Here is a 23,842-nt window from a genome sequence, read left to right as displayed (position 1 = left end):
CTCTCATCTACCCAGGGAACTGAAAGTACAACTACACAGCCAACTGACAGAACAACTGAAACGGGAATGACCCCTGATGAGCACACAACAAGAGTTGAAATGACAACAATGACAGATGAAACAACAACCGTATTCACACAAGAGCAATCGGCTAGCCCAGTGACTTTGACAAGCCCATCTCCCACAATGATTTCAGGCCACACAACAGCGCCCTCTGAGGTTACAAGTGAGTCTATTACTAGCACTGCTGGCACCTCAACACCAAATGAGGCATCAACAACAACTTCTGAAGCTAAAACATCTCCTGAAGTATCAACAGCGACCACAGATGGTTTAACAACTGCAACTGTGGAAGCTACGTTTTCAACATCGGGAGTGACTATGACACTGGAATCAACCAAAGACACAATGGAAACAACTACAGCTATGTCCTCAAGTGCAACAGAAACTTCAACCATTACCTCAGAAACTTCAACCAGTCCCTCGCCGGAAACAAGTCCCTCACAACCTTCTACGGTTACCAGTGAGACTGTCACTACAAATGAACAAACTTCAGCAGTCACTCATGGGCAAATATCGGACTCTACCATTGAACTCTCATCTACCCAGGGAACTGAAAGTACAACTACACAGCCAACTGACACAACAACTGAAACGGGAATGACCCCTGATGAGGACACAACAAGAGTTGAAATGACAACAATGACAGATGAAACAACAACCGTAGTCACACAAGAGCAATCGGCTAGCCCAGCGACTTTGACAAGCCCATCTCCCACAATGATTTCAGGCCACACAACAGCGCCCTCTGAGGTTACAAGTGAGTCTATTACTAGCACTGCTGGCACCTCAACACCAAATGAGGCATCAACAACAACTTCTGAAGCTAAAACATCTCCTGAAGTATCAACAGCGACCACAGATGGTTTAACAACTGCAACTGTGGAAGCTACGTTTTCAACATCGGGAGTGACTATGCCACCGGAATCAACCAAAGACACAATGGAAACAACTACAGCTATGTCCTCAAGTGCAACAGAAACTTCAACCATTCCCTCAGAAACTTCAACCAGTCCCTCGCCGGAAACAAGTCCCTCACAACCTTCTACGGTTACCAGTGAGACTGTCACTACAAATGAACAAACTTCAGCAGTCACTCATGGGCAAATATCGGACTCTACCATTGAACTCTCATCTACCCAGGGAACTGAAAGTACAACTACACAGCCAACTGACACAACAACTGAAACGGGAATGACCCCTGATGAGGACACAACAAGAGTTGAAATGACAACAATGACAGATGAAACAACAACCGTATTCACACAAGAGCAATCGGCTAGCCCAGTGACTTTGACAAGCCCATCTCCCACAATGATTTCAGGCCACACAACAGCGCCCTCTGAGGTTACAAGTGAGTCTATTACTAGCACTGCTGGCACCTCAACACCAAATGAGGCATCAACAACAACTTCTGAAGCTAAAACATCTCCTGAAGTATCAACAGCGACCACAGATGGTTTAACAACTGCAACTGTGGAAGCTACGTTTTCAACATCGGGAGTGACTATGCCACCGGAATCAACCAAAGACACAATGGAAACAACTACAGCTATGTCCTCAAGTGCAACAGAAACTTCAACCATTCCCTCAGAAACTTCAACCAGTCCCTTGCCGGAAACAAGTCCCTCACAACCTTCTACGGTTACCAGTGAGACTGCCACTACAAATGAACAAACTTCAGCAGTCACGGACGGGCAAATATCAGCCACCACCATTGGACTCTCATCTACCCAGGGAACTGAAAGTACAACTACACAGCCAACTGACACAACAACTGAAACGGGAATGACCCCTGATGAGGACACAACAAGAGTTGAAATGACAACAATGACAGATGAAACAACAACCGTAGTCACACAAGAGCAATCGGCTAGCCCAGATACTTTGACAAGCCCATCTCCCACAATGATTTCAGGCCACACAACAGCGCCCTCTGAGGTTACAAGTGAGTATATTACTAGCACTGTTGGCACCTCAACACCAAGTGAGGCATCAACAACAACTTCTGAAGCTAAAACATCTCCTGAAGTATCTTTAGCGACCACAGATGGTTTAACAACTGCAACTGTGGAAGCTACGATTTCAACATCGGGAGTGACTATGACACCGGAATCAACCAAAGACACAATGGAAACAACTACAGCTATGTCCTCAAGTGCAACAGAAACTTCAACCATTCCCTCAGAAACTTCAACCAGTCCCTTGCCGGAAACAAGTCCCTCACAACCTTCTACGGTTACCAGTGAGACTGTCACTACAAATGAACAAACTTCAGCAGTCACTCATGGGCAAATATCGGACTCTACCATTGAACTCTCATCTACCCAGGGAACTGAAAGTACAACTACACAGCCAACTGACACAACAACTGAAACGGGAATGACCCCTGATGAGCACACAACAAGAGTTGAAATGACAACAATGACAGATGAAACAACAACCGTATTCACACAAGAGCAATCGGCTAGCCCAGCGACTTTGACAAGCCCATCTCCCACAATGATTTCAGGCCACACAACAGCGCCCTCTGAGGTTACAAGTGAGTCTATTACTAGCACTGCTGGCACCTCAACACCAAGTGAGGCATCAACAACAACTTCTGAAGCTAAAACATCTCCTGAAGTATCAACAGCGACCACAGATGGTTTAACAACTGCATCTGTGGAAGCTACCTTTTCAACATCGGGAGTGACTATGACACCGGAATCAACCAAAGACACAATGGAAACAACTACAGCTATGTCCTCAAGTGCAACAGAAACTTCAACCATTCCCTCAGAAACTTCAACCAGTCCCTCGCCGGAAACAAGTCCCTCACAACCTTCTACAGTTACCAGTGAGACTGCCACTACAAATGAACAAACTTCAGCAGTCACGGACGGGCAAATATCAGCCACCACCATTGGACTCTCATCTACCCAAGGAACTGAAAGTACAACTACACAGCCAACTGACACAACAACTGAAACGGGAATGACCCCTGATGAGCACACAACAAGAGTTGAAATGACAACAATGACAGATGAAACAACAACCGTAGTCACACAAGAGCAATCGGCTAGCCCAGATACTTTGACAAGCCCATCTCCCACAATGATTTCAGGCCACACAACAGCACCCTCTGAGGTTACAAGTGAGTCTCTCACTAGCACTGCTGGCACCTCAACACCAAGTGAGACATCAACAACAACTTCTGAAGCTAAAACATCTCCTGAAGTATCAACAGCGACCACAGATGGTTTAACAACTGCAACTGTGGAAGCTACGTTTTCAACATCGGGAGTGACTATGACACCGGAATCAACCAAAGACACAATGGAAACAACTACAGCTATGTCCTCAAGTGCAACAGAAACTTCAACCATTCCCTCAGAAACTTCAACCAGTCCCTCGCCGGAAACAAGTCCCTCACAACCTTCTACGGTTACCAGTGAGACTGCCACTACAAATGAACAAACTTCAGCAGTCACTCATGGGCAAATATCGGACTCTACCATTGAACTCTCATCTACCCAGGGAACTGAAAGTACAACTACACAGCCAACTGACACAACAACTGAAACGGGAATGACCCCTGATGAGCACACAACAAGAGTTGAAATGACAACAATGACAGATGAAACAACAACCGTAGTCACACAAGAGCAATCGGCTAGCCCAGTGACTTTGACAAGCCCATCTCCCACAATGATTTCAGGCCACACAACAGCGCCCTCTGAGGTTACAAGTGAGTCTATTACTAGCACTGCTGGCACCTCAACACCAAGTGAGGCATCAACAACAACTTCTGAAGCTAAAACATCTCCTGAAGTATCAACAGCGACCACAGATGGTTTAACAACTGCAACTGTGGAAGCTCGTTTTCAACATCGGGAGTGACTATGACACCGGAATCAACCAAAGACACAATGGAAACAACTACCGCTATGTCCTCAAGTGCAACAGAAACTTCAACCATTCCCTCAGAAACTTCAACCAGTCCCTCGCCGGAAACAAGTCCCTCACAACCTTCTACGGTTACCAGTGAGACTGCCACTACAAATGAACAAACTTCAGCAGTCACGAAAGGGCAAATATCAGCCACCACCATTGGACTCTCATCTACCCAGGGAACTGAAAGTACAACTACACAGCCAACTGACACAACAACTGAAACGGGAATGACCCCTGATGAGCACACAACAAGAGTTGAAATGACAACAATGACAGATGAAACAACAACCGTAGTCACACAAGAGCAATCGGCTAGCCCAGTGACTTTGACAAGCCCATCTCCCACAATGATTTCAGGCCACACAACAGCGCCCTCTGAGGTTACAAGTGAGTCTATTACTAGCACTGCTGGCACCTCAACACAAAGTGAGGCATCAACAACAACTTCTGAAGCTAAAACATCTCCTGAAGTATCAACAGCGACCACAGATGGTTTAACAACTGCAACTGTGGAAGCTACGTTTTCAACATGGGGAGTGACTATGACACCGGAATCAACCAAAGACACAATGGAAACAACTAAAGCTATTTCCTCAAGTGCAACAGAAACTTCAACCATTCCCTCAGAAACTTCAACCAGTCCCTCGCAGGAAACAAGTCCCTCACAACCTTCTACGGTTACCAGTGAGACTGCCACTACAAATGAACAAACTTCAGCAGTCACGGACGGGCAAATATCAGCCACCACCATTGGACTCTCATCTACCCAGGGAACTGAAAGTACAACTACACAGCCAACTGACACAACAACTGAAACGGGAATGACCCCTGATGAGCACACAACAAGAGTTGAAATGACAACAATGACAGATGAAACAACAACCGTAGTCACACAAGAGCAATCGGCTAGCCCAGATACTTTGACAAGCCCATCTCCCACAATGATTTCAGGCCACACAACAGCACCCTCTGAGGTTACAAGTGAGTCTCTCACTAGCACTGCTGGCACCTCAACACCAAGTGAGACATCAACAACAACTTCTGAAGCAAAAACATCTCCTGAAGTATCAACAGCGACCACAGATGGTTTAACAACTGCAACTGTGGAAGCTACGTTTTCAACATCGGGAGTGACTATGCCACCGGAATCAACCAAAGACACAATGGAAACAACTACAGCTATGTCCTCAAGTGCAACAGAAACTTCAACCATTCCCTCAGAAACTTCAACCAGTCCCTCGCCGGAAACAAGTCCCTCACAACCTTCTACGGTTACCAGTGAGACTGCCACTACAAATGAACAAACTTCAGCAGTCACGGACGGGCAAATATCAGCCACCACCATTGAACTCTCATCTACCCAAGGAACTGAAAGTACAACTACACAGCCAACTGACACAACAACTGAAACGGGAATGACCCCTGATGAGCACACAACAAGAGTTGAAATGACAACAATGACAGATGAAACAACAACCGTATTCACACAAGAGCAATCGGCTAGCCCAGCGACTTTGACAAGCCCATCTCCCACAATGATTTCAGGCCACACAACAGCGCCCTCTGAGGTTACAAGTGAGTCTATTACTAGCACTGCTGGCACCTCAACACCAAGTGAGGCATCAACAACAACTTCTGAAGCTAAAACATCTCCTGAAGTATCAACAGCGACCACAGATGGTTTAACAACTGCAACTGTGGAAGCTACGTTTTCAACATCGGGAGTGACTATGACACCGGAATCAACCAAAGACACAATGGAAACAACTACAGCTATGTCCTCAAGTGCAACAGAAACTTCAACCATTCCCTCAGAAACGTCAACCAGTCCCTTGCCGGAAACAAGTCCCTCACAACCTTCTACGGTTACCAGTGAGACTGCCACTACAAATGAACAAACTTCAGCAGTCACGGACGGGCAAATATCAGCCACCACCATTGGACTCTCATCTACCCAGGGAACTGAAAGTACAACTACACAGCCAACTGACACAACAACTGAAACGGGACTGACCCCTGATGAGCACACAACAAGAGTTGAAATGACAACAATGACAGATGAAACAACAACCGTAGTCACACAAGAGCAATCGGCTAGCCCAGTGACTTTGACAAGCCCATCTCCCACAATGATTTCAGGCCACACAACAGCGCCCTCTGAGGTTACAAGTGAGTCTATTACTAGCACTGCTGGCACCTCAACACCAAGTGAGGCATCAACAACAACTTCTGAAGCTAAAACATCTCCTGAAGTATCAACAGCGACCACAGATGGTTTAACAACTGCAACTGTGGAAGCTACGTTTTCAACATCGGGAGTGACTATGACACCGGAATCAACCAAAGACACAATGGAAACAACTACAGCTATGTCCTCAAGTGCAACAGAAACTTCAACCATTCCCTCAGAAACTTCAACCAGTCCCTTGCCGGAAACAAGTCCCTCACAACCTTCTACGGTTACCAGTGAGACTGCCACTACAAATGAACAAACTTCAGCAGTCACGGACGGGCAAATATCAGCCACCACCATTGGACTCTCATCTACCCAGGGAACTGAAAGTACAACTACACAGCCAACTGACACAACAACTGAAACGGGAATGACCCCTGATGAGCACACAACAAGAGTTGAAATGACAACAATGACAGATGAAACAACAACCGTAGTCACACAAGAGCAATCGGCTAGCCCAGTGACTTTGACAAGCCCATCTCCCACAATGATTTCAGGCCACACAACAGCGCCCTCTGAGGTTACAAGTGAGTCTATTACTAGCACTGCTGGCACCTCAACACCAAGTGAGGCATCAACAACAACTTCTGAAGCTAAAACATCTCCTGAAGTATCAACAGCGACCACAGATGGTTTAACAACTGCAACTGTGGAAGCTACGTTTTCAACATCGGGAGTGACTATGACACCGGAATCAACCAAAGACACAATGGAAACAACTACAGCTATGTCCTCAAGTGCAACAGAAACTTCAACAATTCCCTCAGAAACTTCAACCAGTCCCTTGCCGGAAACAAGTCCCTCACAACCTTCTACGGTTACCAGTGAGACTGCCACTACAAATGAACAAACTTCAGCAGTCACGGACGGGCAAATATCAGCCACCACCATTGGACTCTCATCTACCCAGGGAACTGAAAGTACAACTACACAGCCAACTGACACAACAACTGAAACGGGAATGACCCCTGATGAGCACACAACAAGAGTTGAAATGACAACAATGACAGATGAAACAACAACCGTAGTCACACAAGAGCAATCGGCTAGCCCAGTGACTTTGACAAGCCCATCTCCCACAATGATTTCAGGCCACACAACAGCGCCCTCTGAGGTTACAAGTGAGTCTATTACTAGCACTGCTGGCACCTCAACACCAAGTGAGGCATCAACAACAACTTCTGAAGCTAAAACATCTCCTGAAGTATCAACAGCGACCACAGATGGTTTAACAACTGCAACTGTGGAAGCTACGTTTTCAACATGGGGAGTGACTATGACACCGGAATCAACCAAAGACACAATGGAAACAACTACAGCTATGTCCTCAAGTGCAACAGAAACTTCAACCATTCCCTCAGAAACTTCAACCAGTCCCTTGCCGGAAACAAGTCCCTCACAACCTTCTACGGTTACCAGTGAGACTGCCACTACAAATGAACAAACTTCAGCAGTCACGGACGGGCAAATATCAGCCACCACCATTGGACTCTCATCTACCCAGGGAACTGAAAGTACAACTACACAGCCAACTGACACAACAACTGAAACGGGAATGACCCCTGATGAGCACACAACAAGAGTTGAAATGACAACAATGACAGATGAAACAACAACCGTAGTCACACAAGAGCAATCGGCTAGCCCAGTGACTTTGACAAGCCCATCTCCCACAATGATTTCAGGCCACACAACAGCGCCCTCTGAGGTTACAAGTGAGTCTATTACTAGCACTGCTGGCACCTCAACACCAAGTGAGGCATCAACAACAACTTCTGAAGCTAAAACATCTCCTGAAGTATCAACAGCGACCACAGATGGTTTAACAACTGCAACTGTGGAAGCTACGTTTTCAACATGGGGAGTGACTATGACACCGGAATCAACCAAAGACACAATGGAAACAACTACAGCTATGTCCTCAAGTGCAACAGAAACTTCAACCATTCCCTCAGAAACTTCAACCAGTCCCTTGCCGGAAACAAGTCCCTCACAACCTTCTACGGTTACCAGTGAGACTGCCACTACAAATGAACAAACTTCAGCAGTCACGGACGGGCAAATATCAGCCACCACCATTGGACTCTCATCTACCCAGGGAACTGAAAGTACAACTACACAGCCAACTGACACAACAACTGAAACGGGACTGACCCCTGATGAGCACACAACAAGAGTTGAAATGACAACAATGACAGATGAAACAACAACCGTAGTCACACAAGAGCAATCGGCTAGCCCAGTGACTTTGACAAGCCCATCTCCCACAATGATTTCAGGCCACACAACAGCGCCCTCTGAGGTTACAAGTGAGTCTATTACTAGCACTGCTGGCACCTCAACACCAAGTGAGGCATCAACAACAACTTCTGAAGCTAAAACATCTCCTGAAGTATCAACAGCGACCACAGATGGTTTAACAACTGCAACTGTGGAAGCTACGTTTTCAACATCGGGAGTGACTATGACACCGGAATCAACCAAAGACACAATGGAAACAACTACAGCTATGTCCTCAAGTGCAACAGAAACTTCAACCATTCCCTCAGAAACGTCAACCAGTCCCTTGCCGGAAACAAGTCCCTCACAACCTTCTACGGTTACCAGTGAGACTGCCACTACAAATGAACAAACTTCAGCAGTCACGGACGGGCAAATATCAGCCACCACCATTGGACTCTCATCTACCCAGGGAACTGAAAGTACAACTACACAGCCAACTGACACAACAACTGAAACGGGACTGACCCCTGATGAGCACACAACAAGAGTTGAAATGACAACAATGACAGATGAAACAACAACCGTAGTCACACAAGAGCAATCGGCTAGCCCAGTGACTTTGACAAGCCCATCTCCCACAATGATTTCAGGCCACACAACAGCGCCCTCTGAGGTTACAAGTGAGTCTATTACTAGCACTGCTGGCACCTCAACACCAAGTGAGGCATCAACAACAACTTCTGAAGCTAAAACATCTCCTGAAGTATCAACAGCGACCACAGATGGTTTAACAACTGCAACTGTGGAAGCTACGTTTTCAACATCGGGAGTGACTATGACACCGGAATCAACCAAAGACACAATGGAAACAACTACAGCTATGTCCTCAAGTGCAACAGAAACTTCAACCATTCCCTCAGAAACTTCAACCAGTCCCTTGCCGGAAACAAGTCCCTCACAACCTTCTACGGTTACCAGTGAGACTGCCACTACAAATGAACAAACTTCAGCAGTCACGGACGGGCAAATATCAGCCACCACCATTGGACTCTCATCTACCCAGGGAACTGAAAGTACAACTACACAGCCAACTGACACAACAACTGAAACGGGAATGACCCCTGATGAGCACACAACAAGAGTTGAAATGACAACAATGACAGATGAAACAACAACCGTAGTCACACAAGAGCAATCGGCTAGCCCAGTGACTTTGACAAGCCCATCTCCCACAATGATTTCAGGCCACACAACAGCGCCCTCTGAGGTTACAAGTGAGTCTATTACTAGCACTGCTGGCACCTCAACACCAAGTGAGGCATCAACAACAACTTCTGAAGCTAAAACATCTCCTGAAGTATCAACAGCGACCACAGATGGTTTAACAACTGCAACTGTGGAAGCTACGTTTTCAACATCGGGAGTGACTATGACACCGGGAATCAACCAAAGACACAATGGAAACAACTACAGCTATGTCCTCAAGTGCAACAGAAACTTCAACAATTCCCTCAGAAACTTCAACCAGTCCCTTGCCGGAAACAAGTCCCTCACAACCTTCTACGGTTACCAGTGAGACTGCCACTACAAATGAACAAACTTCAGCAGTCACGGACGGGCAAATATCAGCCACCACCATTGGACTCTCATCTACCCAGGGAACTGAAAGTACAACTACACAGCCAACTGACACAACAACTGAAACGGGAATGACCCCTGATGAGCACACAACAAGAGTTGAAATGACAACAATGACAGATGAAACAACAACCGTAGTCACACAAGAGCAATCGGCTAGCCCAGTGACTTTGACAAGCCCATCTCCCACAATGATTTCAGGCCACACAACAGCGCCCTCTGAGGTTACAAGTGAGTCTATTACTAGCACTGCTGGCACCTCAACACCAAGTGAGGCATCAACAACAACTTCTGAAGCTAAAACATCTCCTGAAGTATCAACAGCGACCACAGATGGTTTAACAACTGCAACTGTGGAAGCTACGTTTTCAACATGGGGAGTGACTATGACACCGGAATCAACCAAAGACACAATGGAAACAACTACAGCTATGTCCTCAAGTGCAACAGAAACTTCAACCATTCCCTCAGAAACTTCAACCAGTCCCTTGCCGGAAACAAGTCCCTCACAACCTTCTACGGTTACCAGTGAGACTGCCACTACAAATGAACAAACTTCAGCAGTCACGGACGGGCAAATATCAGCCACCACCATTGGACTCTCATCTACCCAGGGAACTGAAAGTACAACTACACAGCCAACTGACACAACAACTGAAACGGGAATGACCCCTGATGAGCACACAACAAGAGTTGAAATGACAACAATGACAGATGAAACAACAACCGTAGTCACACAAGAGCAATCGGCTAGCCCAGTGACTTTGACAAGCCCATCTCCCACAATGATTTCAGGCCACACAACAGCGCCCTCTGAGGTTACAAGTGAGTCTATTACTAGCACTGCTGGCACCTCAACACCAAGTGAGGCATCAACAACAACTTCTGAAGCTAAAACATCTCCTGAAGTATCAACAGCGACCACAGATGGTTTAACAACTGCAACTGTGGAAGCTACGTTTTCAACATGGGGAGTGACTATGACACCGGAATCAACCAAAGACACAATGGAAACAACTACAGCTATGTCCTCAAGTGCAACAGAAACTTCAACCATTCCCTCAGAAACTTCAACCAGTCCCTTGCCGGAAACAAGTCCCTCACAACCTTCTACGGTTACCAGTGAGACTGCCACTACAAATGAACAAACTTCAGCAGTCACGGACGGGCAAATATCAGCCACCACCATTGGACTCTCATCTACCCAGGGAACTGAAAGTACAACTACACAGCCAACTGACACAACAACTGAAACGGGACTGACCCCTGATGAGCACACAACAAGAGTTGAAATGACAACAATGACAGATGAAACAACAACCGTAGTCACACAAGAGCAATCGGCTAGCCCAGTGACTTTGACAAGCCCATCTCCCACAATGATTTCAGGCCACACAACAGCGCCCTCTGAGGTTACAAGTGAGTCTATTACTAGCACTGCTGGCACCTCAACACCAAGTGAGGCATCAACAACAACTTCTGAAGCTAAAACATCTCCTGAAGTATCAACAGCGACCACAGATGGTTTAACAACTGCAACTGTGGAAGCTACGTTTTCAACATCGGGAGTGACTATGACACCGGAATCAACCAAAGACACAATGGAAACAACTACAGCTATGTCCTCAAGTGCAACAGAAACTTCAACAATTCCCTCAGAAACTTCAACCAGTCCCTTGCCGGAAACAAGTCCCTCACAACCTTCTACGGTTACCAGTGAGACTGCCACTACAAATGAACAAACTTCAGCAGTCACGGACGGGCAAATATCAGCCACCACCATTGGACTCTCATCTACCCAGGGAACTGAAAGTACAACTACACAGCCAACTGACACAACAACTGAAACGGGAATGACCCCTGATGAGCACACAACAAGAGTTGAAATGACAACAATGACAGATGAAACAACAACCGTAGTCACACAAGAGCAATCGGCTAGCCCAGTGACTTTGACAAGCCCATCTCCCACAATGATTTCAGGCCACACAACAGCGCCCTCTGAGGTTACAAGTGAGTCTATTACTAGCACTGCTGGCACCTCAACACCAAGTGAGGCATCAACAACAACTTCTGAAGCTAAAACATCTCCTGAAGTATCAACAGCGACCACAGATGGTTTAACAACTGCAACTGTGGAAGCTACGTTTTCAACATCGGGAGTGACTATGACACCGGAATCAACCAAAGACACAATGGAAACAACTACAGCTATGTCCTCAAGTGCAACAGAAACTTCAACCATTCCCTCAGAAACGTCAACCAGTCCCTTGCCGGAAACAAGTCCCTCACAACCTTCTACGGTTACCAGTGAGACTGCCACTACAAATGAACAAACTTCAGCAGTCACGGACGGGCAAATATCAGCCACCACCATTGGACTCTCATCTACCCAGGGAACTGAAAGTACAACTACACAGCCAACTGACACAACAACTGAAACGGGACTGACCCCTGATGAGCACACAACAAGAGTTGAAATGACAACAATGACAGATGAAACAACAACCGTAGTCACACAAGAGCAATCGGCTAGCCCAGTGACTTTGACAAGCCCATCTCCCACAATGATTTCAGGCCACACAACAGCGCCCTCTGAGGTTACAAGTGAGTCTATTACTAGCACTGCTGGCACCTCAACACCAAGTGAGGCATCAACAACAACTTCTGAAGCTAAAACATCTCCTGAAGTATCAACAGCGACCACAGATGGTTTAACAACTGCAACTGTGGAAGCTACGTTTTCAACATCGGGAGTGACTATGACACCGGAATCAACCAAAGACACAATGGAAACAACTACAGCTATGTCCTCAAGTGCAACAGAAACTTCAACCATTCCCTCAGAAACTTCAACCAGTCCCTTGCCGGAAACAAGTCCCTCACAACCTTCTACGGTTACCAGTGAGACTGCCACTACAAATGAACAAACTTCAGCAGTCACGGACGGGCAAATATCAGCCACCACCATTGGACTCTCATCTACCCAGGGAACTGAAAGTACAACTACACAGCCAACTGACACAACAACTGAAACGGGAATGACCCCTGATGAGCACACAACAAGAGTTGAAATGACAACAATGACAGATGAAACAACAACCGTAGTCACACAAGAGCAATCGGATAGCCCAGTGACTTTGACAAGCCCATCTCCCACAATGATTTCAGGCCACACAACAGCGCCCTCTGAGGTTACAAGTGAGTCTATTACTAGCACTGCTGGCACCTCAACACCAAGTGAGGCATCAACAACAACTTCTGAAGCTAAAACATCTCCTGAAGTATCAACAGCGACCACAGATGGTTTAACAACTGCAACTGTGGAAGCTACGTTTTCAACATCGGGAGTGACTATGACACCGGAATCAACCAAAGACACAATGGAAACAACTACAGCTATGTCCTCAAGTGCAACAGAAACTTCAACAATTCCCTCAGAAACTTCAACCAGTCCCTTGCCGGAAACAAGTCCCTCACAACCTTCTACGGTTACCAGTGAGACTGCCACTACAAATGAACAAACTTCAGCAGTCACGGACGGGCAAATATCAGCCACCACCATTGGACTCTCATCTACCCAGGGAACTGAAAGTACAACTACACAGCCAACTGACACAACAACTGAAACGGGAATGACCCCTGATGAGCACACAACAAGAGTTGAAATGACAACAATGACAGATGAAACAACAACCGTAGTCACACAAGAGCAATCGGCTAGCCCAGTGACTTTGACAAGCCCATCTCCCACAATGATTTCAGGCCACACAACAGCGCCCTCTGAGGTTACAAGTGAGTCTATTACTAGCACTGCTGGCACCTCAACACCAAGTGAGGCATCAACAACAACTTCTGAAGCTAAAACATCTCCTGAAGTATCAACAGCGACCACAGATGGTTTAACAACTGCAACTGTGGAAGCTACGTTTTCAACATGGGGAGTGACTATGACACCGGAATCAACCAAAGACACAATGGAAACAACTACAGCTATGTCCTCAAGTGCAACAGAAACTTCAACCATTCCCTCAGAAACTTCAACCAGTCCCTTGCCGGAAACAAGTCCCTCACAACCTTCTACGGTTACCAGTGAGACTGCCACTACAAATGAACAAACTTCAGCAGTCACGGACGGGCAAATATCAGCCACCACCATTGGACTCTCATCTACCCAGGGAACTGAAAGTACAACTACACAGCCAACTGACACAACAACTGAAACGGGACTGACCCCTGATGAGCACACAACAAGAGTTGAAATGACAACAATGACAGATGAAACAACAACCGTAGTCACACAAGAGCAATCGGCTAGCCCAGTGACTTTGACAAGCCCATCTCCCACAATGATTTCAGGCCACACAACAGCGCCCTCTGAGGTTACAAGTGAGTCTATTACTAGCACTGCTGGCACCTCAACACCAAGTGAGGCATCAACAACAACTTCTGAAGCTAAAACATCTCCTGAAGTATCAACAGCGACCACAGATGGTTTAACAACTGCAACTGTGGAAGCTACGTTTTCAACATCGGGAGTGACTATGACACCGGAATCAACCAAAGACACAATGGAAACAACTACAGCTATGTCCTCAAGTGCAACAGAAACTTCAACCATTCCCTCAGAAACTTCAACCAGTCCCTTGCCGGAAACAAGTCCCTCACAACCTTCTACGGTTACCAGTGAGACTGCCACTACAAATGAACAAACTTCAGCAGTCACGGACGGGCAAATATCAGCCACCACCATTGGACTCTCATCTACCCAGGGAACTGAAAGTACAACTACACAGCCAACTGACACAACAACTGAAACGGGAATGACCCCTGATGAGCACACAACAAGAGTTGAAATGACAACAATGACAGATGAAACAACAACCGTAGTCACACAAGAGCAATCGGCTAGCCCAGTGACTTTGACAAGCCCATCTCCCACAATGATTTCAGGCCACACAACAGCGCCCTCTGAGGTTACAAGTGAGTCTATTACTAGCACTGCTGGCACCTCAACACCAAGTGAGGCATCAACAACAACTTCTGAAGCTAAAACATCTCCTGAAGTATCAACAGCGACCACAGATGGTTTAACAACTGCAACTGTGGAAGCTACGTTTTCAACATCGGGAGTGACTATGACACCGGAATCAACCAAAGACACAATGGAAACAACTACAGCTATGTCCTCAAGTGCAACAGAAACTTCAACCATTCCCTCAGAAACTTCAACCAGTCCCTTGCCGGAAACAAGTCCCTCACAACCTTCTACGGTTACCAGTGAGACTGCCACTACAAATGAACAAACTTCAGCAGTCACGGACGGGCAAATATCAGCCACCACCATTGGACTCTCATCTACCCAGGGAACTGAAAGTACAACTACACAGCCAACTGACACAACAACTGAAACGGGAATGACCCCTGATGAGCACACAACAAGAGTTGAAATGACAACAATGACAGATGAAACAACAACCGTAGTCACACAAGAGCAATCGGCTAGCCCAGTGACTTTGACAAGCCCATCTCCCACAATGATTTCAGGCCACACAACAGCGCCCTCTGAGGTTACAAGTGAGTCTATTACTATCACTGCTGGCACCTCAACACCAAGTGAGGCATCAACAACAACTTCTGAAGCTAAAACATCTCCTGAAGTATCAACAGCGACCACAGATGGTTTAACAACTGCAACTGTGGAAGCTACGTTTTCAACATGGGGAGTGACTATGACACCGGAATCAACCAAAGACACAATGGAAACAACTACAGCTATGTCCTCAAGTGCAACAGAAACTTCAACCATTCCCTCAGAAACTTCAACCAGTCCCTTGCCGGAAACAAGTCCCTCACAACCTTCTACGGTTACCAGTGAGACTGCCACTACAAATGAACAAACTTCAGCAGTCACGGACGGGCAAATATCAGCCACCACCATTGGACTCTCATCTACCCAGGGAACTGAAAGTACAACTACACAGCCAACTGACACAACAACTGAAACGGGACTGACCCCTGATGAGCACACAACAAGAGTTGAAATGACAACAATGACAGATGAAACAACAACCGTAGTCACACAAGAGCAATCGGCTAGCCCAGTGACTTTGACAAGCCCATCTCCCACAATGATTTCAGGCCACACAACAGCGCCCTCTGAGGTTACAAGTGAGTCTATTACTAGCACTGCTGGCACCTCAACACCAAGTGAGGCATCAACAACAACTTCTGAAGCTAAAACATCTCCTGAAGTATCAACAGCGACCACAGATGGTTTAACAACTGCAACTGTGGAAGCTACGTTTTCAACATCGGGAGTGACTATGACACCGGAATCAACCAAAGACACAATGGAAACAACTACAGCTATGTCCTCAAGTGCAACAGAAACTTCAACCATTCCCTCAGAAACTTCAACCAGTCCCTTGCCGGAAACAAGTCCCTCACAACCTTCTACGGTTACCAGTGAGACTGCCACTACAAATGAACAAACTTCAGCAGTCACAGACGGGCAAATATCAGCCACCACCATTGGACTCTCATCTACCCAGGGAACTGAAAGTACAACTACACAGCCAACTGACACAACAACTGAAACGGGAATGACCCCTGATGAGCACACAACAAGAGTTGAAATGACAACAATGACAGATGAAACAACAACCGTAGTCACACAAGAGCAATCGGCTAGCCCAGTGACTTTGACAAGCCCATCTCCCACAATGATTTCAGGCCACACAACAGCGCCCTCTGAGGTTACAAGTGAGTCTATTACTAGCACTGCTGGCACCTCAACACCAAGTGAGGCATCAACAACAACTTCTGAAGCTAAAACATCTCCTGAAGTATCAACAGCGACCACAGATGGTTTAACAACTGCAACTGTGGAAGCTACGTTTTCAACATCGGGAGTGACTATGACACCGGAATCAACCAAAGACACAATGGAAACAACTACAGCTATGTCCTCAAGTGCAACAGAAACTTCAACCATTCCCTCAGAAACTTCAACCAGTCCCTTGCCGGAAACAAGTCCCTCACAACCTTCTACGGTTACCAGTGAGACTGCCACTACAAATGAACAAACTTCAGCAGTCACGGACGGGCAAATATCAGCCACCACCATTGGACTCTCATCTACCCAGGGAACTGAAAGTACAACTACACAGCCAACTGACACAACAACTGAAACAGGGAATGACCCCTGATGAGCACACAACAAGAGTTGAAATGACAACAATGACAGATGAAACAACAACCGTAGTCACACAAGAGCAATCGGCTAGCCCAGTGACTTTGACAAGCCCATCTCCCACAATGATTTCAGGCCACACAACAGCGCCCTCTGAGGTTACAAGTGAGTCTATTACTAGCACTGCTGGCACCTCAACACCAAGTGAGGCATCAACAACAACTTCTGAAGCTAAAACATCTCCTGAAGTATCAACAGCGACCACAGATGGTTTAACAACTGCAACTGTGGAAGCTACGTTTTCAACATGGGGAGTGACTATGACACCGGAATCAACCAAAGACACAATGGAAACAACTACAGCTATTTCCTCAAGTGCAACAGAAACTTCAACCATTCCCTCAGAAACTTCAACCAGTCCCTCGCAGGAAACAAGTCCCTCACAACCTTCTACGGTTACCAGTGAGACTGCCACTACAAATGAACAAACTTCAGCAGTCACGGACGGGCAAATATCAGCCACCACCATTGGACTCTCATCTACCCAGGGAACTGAAAGTACAACTACACAGCCAACTGACACAACAACTGAAACGGGAATGACCCCTGATGAGCACACAACAAGAGTTGAAATGACAACAATGACAGATGAAACAACAACCGTAGTCACACAAGAGCAATCGGCTAGCCCAGATACTTTGACAAGCCCATCTCCCACAATGATTTCAGGCCACACAACAGCACCCTCTGAGGTTACAAGTGAGTCTCTCACTAGCACTGCTGGCACCTCAACACCAAGTGAGACATCAACAACAACTTCTGAAGCAAAAACATCTCCTGAAGTATCAACAGCGACCACAGATGGTTTAACAACTGCAACTGTGGAAGCTACGTTTTCAACATCGGGAGTGACTATGACACCGGAATCAACTAAAGACACAATGGAAACAACTACAGCTATGTCCTCAAGTGCAACAGAAACTTCAACCATTCCCTCAGAAACTTCAACCAGTCCCTCGCCGGAAACAAGTCCCTCACAACCTTCTACGGTTACCAGTGAGACTGCCACTACAAATGAACAAACTTCAGCAGTCACGGACGGGCAAATATCAGCCACCACCATTGGACTCTCATCTACCCAGGGAACTGAAAGTACAACTACACAGCCAACTGACACAACAACTGAAACGGGAATGACCCCTGATGAGCACACAACAAGAGTTGAAATGACAACAATGACAGATGAAACAACAACCGTAGTCACACAAGAGCAATCGGCTAGCCCAGTTACTTTGACAAGCCCATCTCCCACAATGATTTCAGGCCACACAACAGCACCCTCTGAGGTTACAAGTGAGTCTCTCACTAGCACTGCTGGCACCTCAACACCAAGTGAGACATCAACAACAACTTCTGAAGCAAAAACATCTCCTGAAGTATCAACAGCGACCACAGATGGTTTAACAACTGCAACTGTGGAAGCTACGTTTTCAACATCGGGAGTGACTATGCCACGGAATCAACCAAAGACACAATGGAAACAACTACAGCTATGTCCTCAAGTGCAACAGAAACTTCAACCATTCCCTCAGAAACTTCAACCAGTCCCTCGCCGGAAACAAGTCCCTCACAACCTTCTACGGTTACCAGTGAGACTGCCACTACAAATGAACAAACTTCAGCAGTCACGGACGGGCAAATATCAGCCACCACCATTGAACTCTCATCTACCCAAGGAACTGAAAGTACAACTACACAGCCAACTGACACAACAACTGAAACGGGAATGACCCCTGATGAGCACACAACAAGAGTTGAAATGACAACAATGACAGATGAAACAACAACCGTATTCACACAAGAGCAATCGGCTAGCCCAGCGACTTTGACAAGCCCATCTCCCACAATGATTTCAGGCCACACAACAGCGCCCTCTGAGGTTACAAGTGAGTCTATTACTAGCACTGCTGGCACCTCAACACCAAGTGAGGCATCAACAACAACTTCTGAAGCTAAAACATCTCCTGAAGTATCAACAGCGACCACAGATGGTTTAACAACTGCAACTGTGGAAGCTACGTTTTCAACATCGGGAGTGACTATGACACCGGAATCAACCAAAGACACAATGGAAACAACTACAGCTATGTCCTCAAGTGCAACAGAAACTTCAACCAGTTTCTCGCCAGAACCAAGTCCCTCACAACCTTCTACGGTTACCAGTGAGCCTGCCACTACAAATGAACAAACTTCAGCAGTCACGGACGGGCAAATATCAGCCACCACCATTGGACTCTCATCTACCCAGGGAACTGAAAGTACAACTACACAGCCAACTGACACAACAACTGAAACGGGAATGACCCCTGATGAGGACACAACAAGAGTTGAAATGACAACAATGACAGAAAAAACAACAACCGTAGTCACACAAGAGCAATCGGCTAGCCCAGTGACTTTGACAAGCCCATCTCCCACAATGATTTCAGGCCACACAACAGCGCCCTCTGAGGTTACAAGTGAGTCTATTACTAGCACTGCTGGCACCTCAACACCAAGTGAGGCATCAACAACAACTTCTGAAGCAAAAACATCTCCTGAAGTATCAACAGCGACCACAGATGGTTTAACAACTGCAACTGTGGAAGCTACGTTTTCAACATCGGGAGTGACTATGACACCGGAATCAACCAAAGACACAATGGAAACAACTACAGCTATGTCCTCAAGTGCAACAGAAACTTCAACCATTCCCTCAGAAACTTCAACCAGTCCCTCGCCGGAAACAAGTCCCTCACAACCTTCTACGGTTACCAGTGAGACTGCCACTACAAATGAACAAACTTCAGCAGTCACGGACGGGCAAATATCAGCCACCACCATTGGACTCTCATCTACCCAGGGAACTGAAAGTACAACTACACAGCCAACTGACACAACAACTGAAACGGGAATGACCCCTGATGAGCACACAACAAGAGTTGAAATGACAACAATGACAGATGAAACAACAACCGTAGTCACACAAGAGCAATCGGCTAGCCCAGATACTTTGACAAGCCCATCTCCCACAATGATTTCAGGCCACACAACAGCACCCTCTGAGGTTACAAGTGAGTCTCTCACTAGCACTGCTGGCACCTCAACACCAAGTGAGACATCAACAACAACTTCTGAAGCAAAAACATCTCCTGAAGTATCAACAGCGACCACAGATGGTTTAACAACTGCAACTGTGGAAGCTACGTTTTCAACATCGGGAGTGACTATGCCACCGGAATCAACCAAAGACACAATGGAAACAACTACAGCTATGTCCTCAAGTGCAACAGAAACTTCAACCATTCCCTCAGAAACTTCAACCAGTCCCTCGCCGGAAACAAGTCCCTCACAACCTTCTACGGTTACCAGTGAGACTGCCACTACAAATGAACAAACTTCAGCAGTCACGGACGGGCAAATATCAGCCACCACCATTGAACTCTCATCTACCCAAGGAACTGAAAGTACAACTACACAGCCAACTGACACAACAACTGAAACGGGAATGACCCCTGATGAGCACACAACAAGAGTTGAAATGACAACAATGACAGATGAAACAACAACCGTATTCACACAAGAGCAATCGGCTAGCCCAGCGACTTTGACAAGCCCATCTCCCACAATGATTTCAGGCCACACAACAGCGCCCTCTGAGGTTACAAGTGAGTCTATTACTAGCACTGCTGGCACCTCAACACCAAGTGAGGCATCAACAACAACTTCTGAAGCTAAAACATCTCCTGAAGTATCAACAGCGACCACAGATGGTTTAACAACTGCAACTGTGGAAGCTACGTTTTCAACATCGGGAGTGACTATGACACCGGAATCAACCAAAGACACAATGGAAACAACTACAGCTATGTCCTCAAGTGCAACAGAAACTTCAACCAGTTCCAGCAACCAAGTCCCTCACAACCTTCTATGGTTACCAGTGAGCCTGCCACTACAAATGAACAAACTTCAGCAGTCACGGACGGGCAAATATCAGCCACCACCATTGGACTCTCATCTACCCAGGGAACTGAAAGTACAACTACACAGCCAACTGACACAACAACTGAAACGGGAATGACCCCTGATGAGGACACAACAAGAGTTGAAATGACAACAATGACAGAAAAAACAACAACCGTAGTCACACAAGAGCAATCGGCTAGCCCAGTGACTTTGACAAGCCCATCTCCCACAATGATTTCAGGCCACACAACAGCGCCCTCTGAGGTTACAAGTGAGTCTATTACTAGCACTGCTGGCACCTCAACACCAAGTGAGGCATCAACAACAACTTCTGAAGCTAAAACATCTCCTGAAGTATCAACAGCGACCACAGATGGTTTAACAACTGCAACTGTGGAAGCTACGTTTTCAACATCGGGAGTGACTATGACACCGGAATCAACCAAAGACACAATGGAAACAACTACAGCTATGTCCTCAAGTGCAACAGAAACTTCAACCAGTCCCTCGCCGGAAACAAGTCCCTCACAACCTTCTACGGTTACCAGTGAGACTGCCACTACAAATGAACAAACTTCAGCAGTCACGGACGGGCAAATATCAGCCACCACCATTGGACTCTCATCTACCCAAGGAACTGAAAGTACAACTACACAGCCAACTGACACAACAACTGAAACGGGAATGACCCCTGATGAGCACACAACAAGAGTTGAAATGACAACAATGACAGATGAAACAACAACCGTAGTCACACAAGAGCAATCGGCTAGCCCAGATACTTTGACAAGCCCATCTCCCACAATGATTTCAGGCCACACAACAGCGCCCTCTGAGGTTACAAGTGAGTCTATTACTAGCACTGCTGGCACCTCAACACCAAGTGAGGCATCAACAACAACTTCTGAAGCTAAAACATCTCCTGAAGTATCAACAGCGACCACAGATGGTTTAACAACTGCAACTGTGGAAGCTACCTTTTCAACATCGGGAGTGACTATGACACCGGAATCAACCAAAGACACAATGGAAACAACTACAGCTATGTCCTCAAGTGCAACAGAAACTTCAACCATTCCCTCAGAAACTTCAACCAGTCCCTCGCCGGAAACAAGTCCCTCACAACCTTCTACGGTTACCAGTGAGACTGCCACTACAAATGAACAAACTTCAGCAGTCACGGACGGGCAAATATCAGCCACCACCATTGGACTCTCATCTACCCAAGGAACTGAAAGTACAACTACACAGCCAACTGACACAACAACTGAAAGCGGGAATGACCCCTGATGAGCACACAACAAGAGTTGAAATGACAACAATGACAGATGAAACAACAACCTTAGTCACACAAGAGCAATCGGCTAGCCCAGATACTTTGACAAGCCCATCTCCCACAATGATTTCAGGCCACACAACAGCACCCTCTGAGGTTACAAGTGAGTCTCTCACTAGCACTGCTGGCACCTCAACACCAAGTGAGACATCAACAACAACTTCTGAAGCAAAAACATCTCCTGAAGTATCAACAGCGACCACAGATGGTTTAACAACTGCAACTGTGGAAGCTACGTTTTCAACATCGGGAGTGACTATGACACCGGAATCAACCAAAGACACAATGGAAACAACTACAGCTATGTCCTCAAGTGCAACAGAAACTTCAACCATTCCCTCAGAAACTTCAACCAGTCCCTCGCGGAAACAAGTCCCTCACAACCTTCTACGGTTACCAGTGAGACTGCCACTACAAATGAACAAACTTCAGCAGTCACGGACGGGCAAATATCAGCCACCACCATTGGACTCTCATCTACCCAAGGAATTGAAAGTACAACTACACAGCCAACTGACACAACAACTGAAACGGGAATGACCCCTGATGAGCACACAACAAGAGTTGAAATGACAACAATGACAGATGAAACAACAACCGTAGTCACACAAGAGCAATCGGCTAGCCCAGATACTTTGACAAGCCCATCTCCCACAATGATTTCAGGCCACACAACAGCACCCTCTGAGGTTACAAGTGAGTCTCTCACTAGCACTGCTGGCACCTCAACACCAAGTGAGACATCAACAACAACTTCTGAAGCTAAAACATCTCCTGAAGTATCAACAGCGACCACAGATGGTTTAACAACTGCAACTGTGGAAGCTACGTTTTCAACATCGGGAGTGACTATGACACCGGAATCAACCAAAGACACAATGGAAACAACTACAGCTATGTCCTCAAGTGCAACAGAAACTTCAACCATTCCCTCAGAAACTTCAACCAGTCCCTCGCCGGAAACAAGTCCCTCACAACCTTCTACGGTTACCAGTGAGACTGCCACTACAAATGAACAAACTTCAGCAGTCACGGACGGGCAAATATCAGCCACCACCATTGGACTCTCATCTACCCAAGGAACTGAAAGTACAACTACACAGCCAACTGACACAACAACTGAAACGGGAATGACCCCTGATGAGCACACAACAAGAGTTGAAATGACAACAATGACAGATGAAACAACAACCGTAGTCACACAAGAGCAATC

The 23,842-nt window shown here is 46.5% G+C and overlaps 2 protein-coding genes across 2 annotated transcripts; both read left to right on the top strand.

Moving 5' to 3' along the window:
* Positions 1-4,440: 4,440 nt before the first annotated feature.
* Positions 4,441-10,031, top strand: LOC123482846 (mucin-2-like). The gene has a single exon (XM_045211780.1). It carries the CDS (start codon positions 4,539-4,541, stop codon positions 10,029-10,031), a length of 5,493 nt encoding a protein of 1,830 aa, XP_045067715.1. The 5' UTR covers positions 4,441-4,538.
* Positions 10,032-13,237: 3,206 nt separating this feature from the next.
* LOC123482845 (mucin-5AC-like) lies at positions 13,238-17,304 on the top strand. The gene has a single exon (XM_045211779.1). The coding sequence runs from the start codon at positions 13,255-13,257 to the stop codon at positions 17,302-17,304; it is 4,050 nt and encodes a 1,349-aa protein (XP_045067714.1). The 5' UTR covers positions 13,238-13,254.
* The last annotated feature ends 6,538 nt before the right edge of the window (positions 17,305-23,842 follow it).

Source organism: Coregonus clupeaformis, chromosome 39 (genome assembly GCF_020615455.1).
Source record: "Coregonus clupeaformis isolate EN_2021a chromosome 39, ASM2061545v1, whole genome shotgun sequence".
Taxonomy (NCBI): Eukaryota; Metazoa; Chordata; class Actinopteri; order Salmoniformes; family Salmonidae; genus Coregonus; species Coregonus clupeaformis.
Note: the sequence above shows the minus strand (reverse complement) of the source record. Positions and strands in the feature narration are given on the sequence as shown.

Bases quoted from the DNA above. Each gene is read 5' to 3' on its own strand.
- LOC123482845 (XM_045211779.1), top strand. From the start codon at position 13,255: ATGATTTCAGGCCACACAACAGCGCCCTCTGAGGTTACAAGTGAGTCT.
- LOC123482846 (XM_045211780.1), top strand. From the start codon at position 4,539: ATGACACCGGAATCAACCAAAGACACAATGGAAACAACTAAAGCTATT.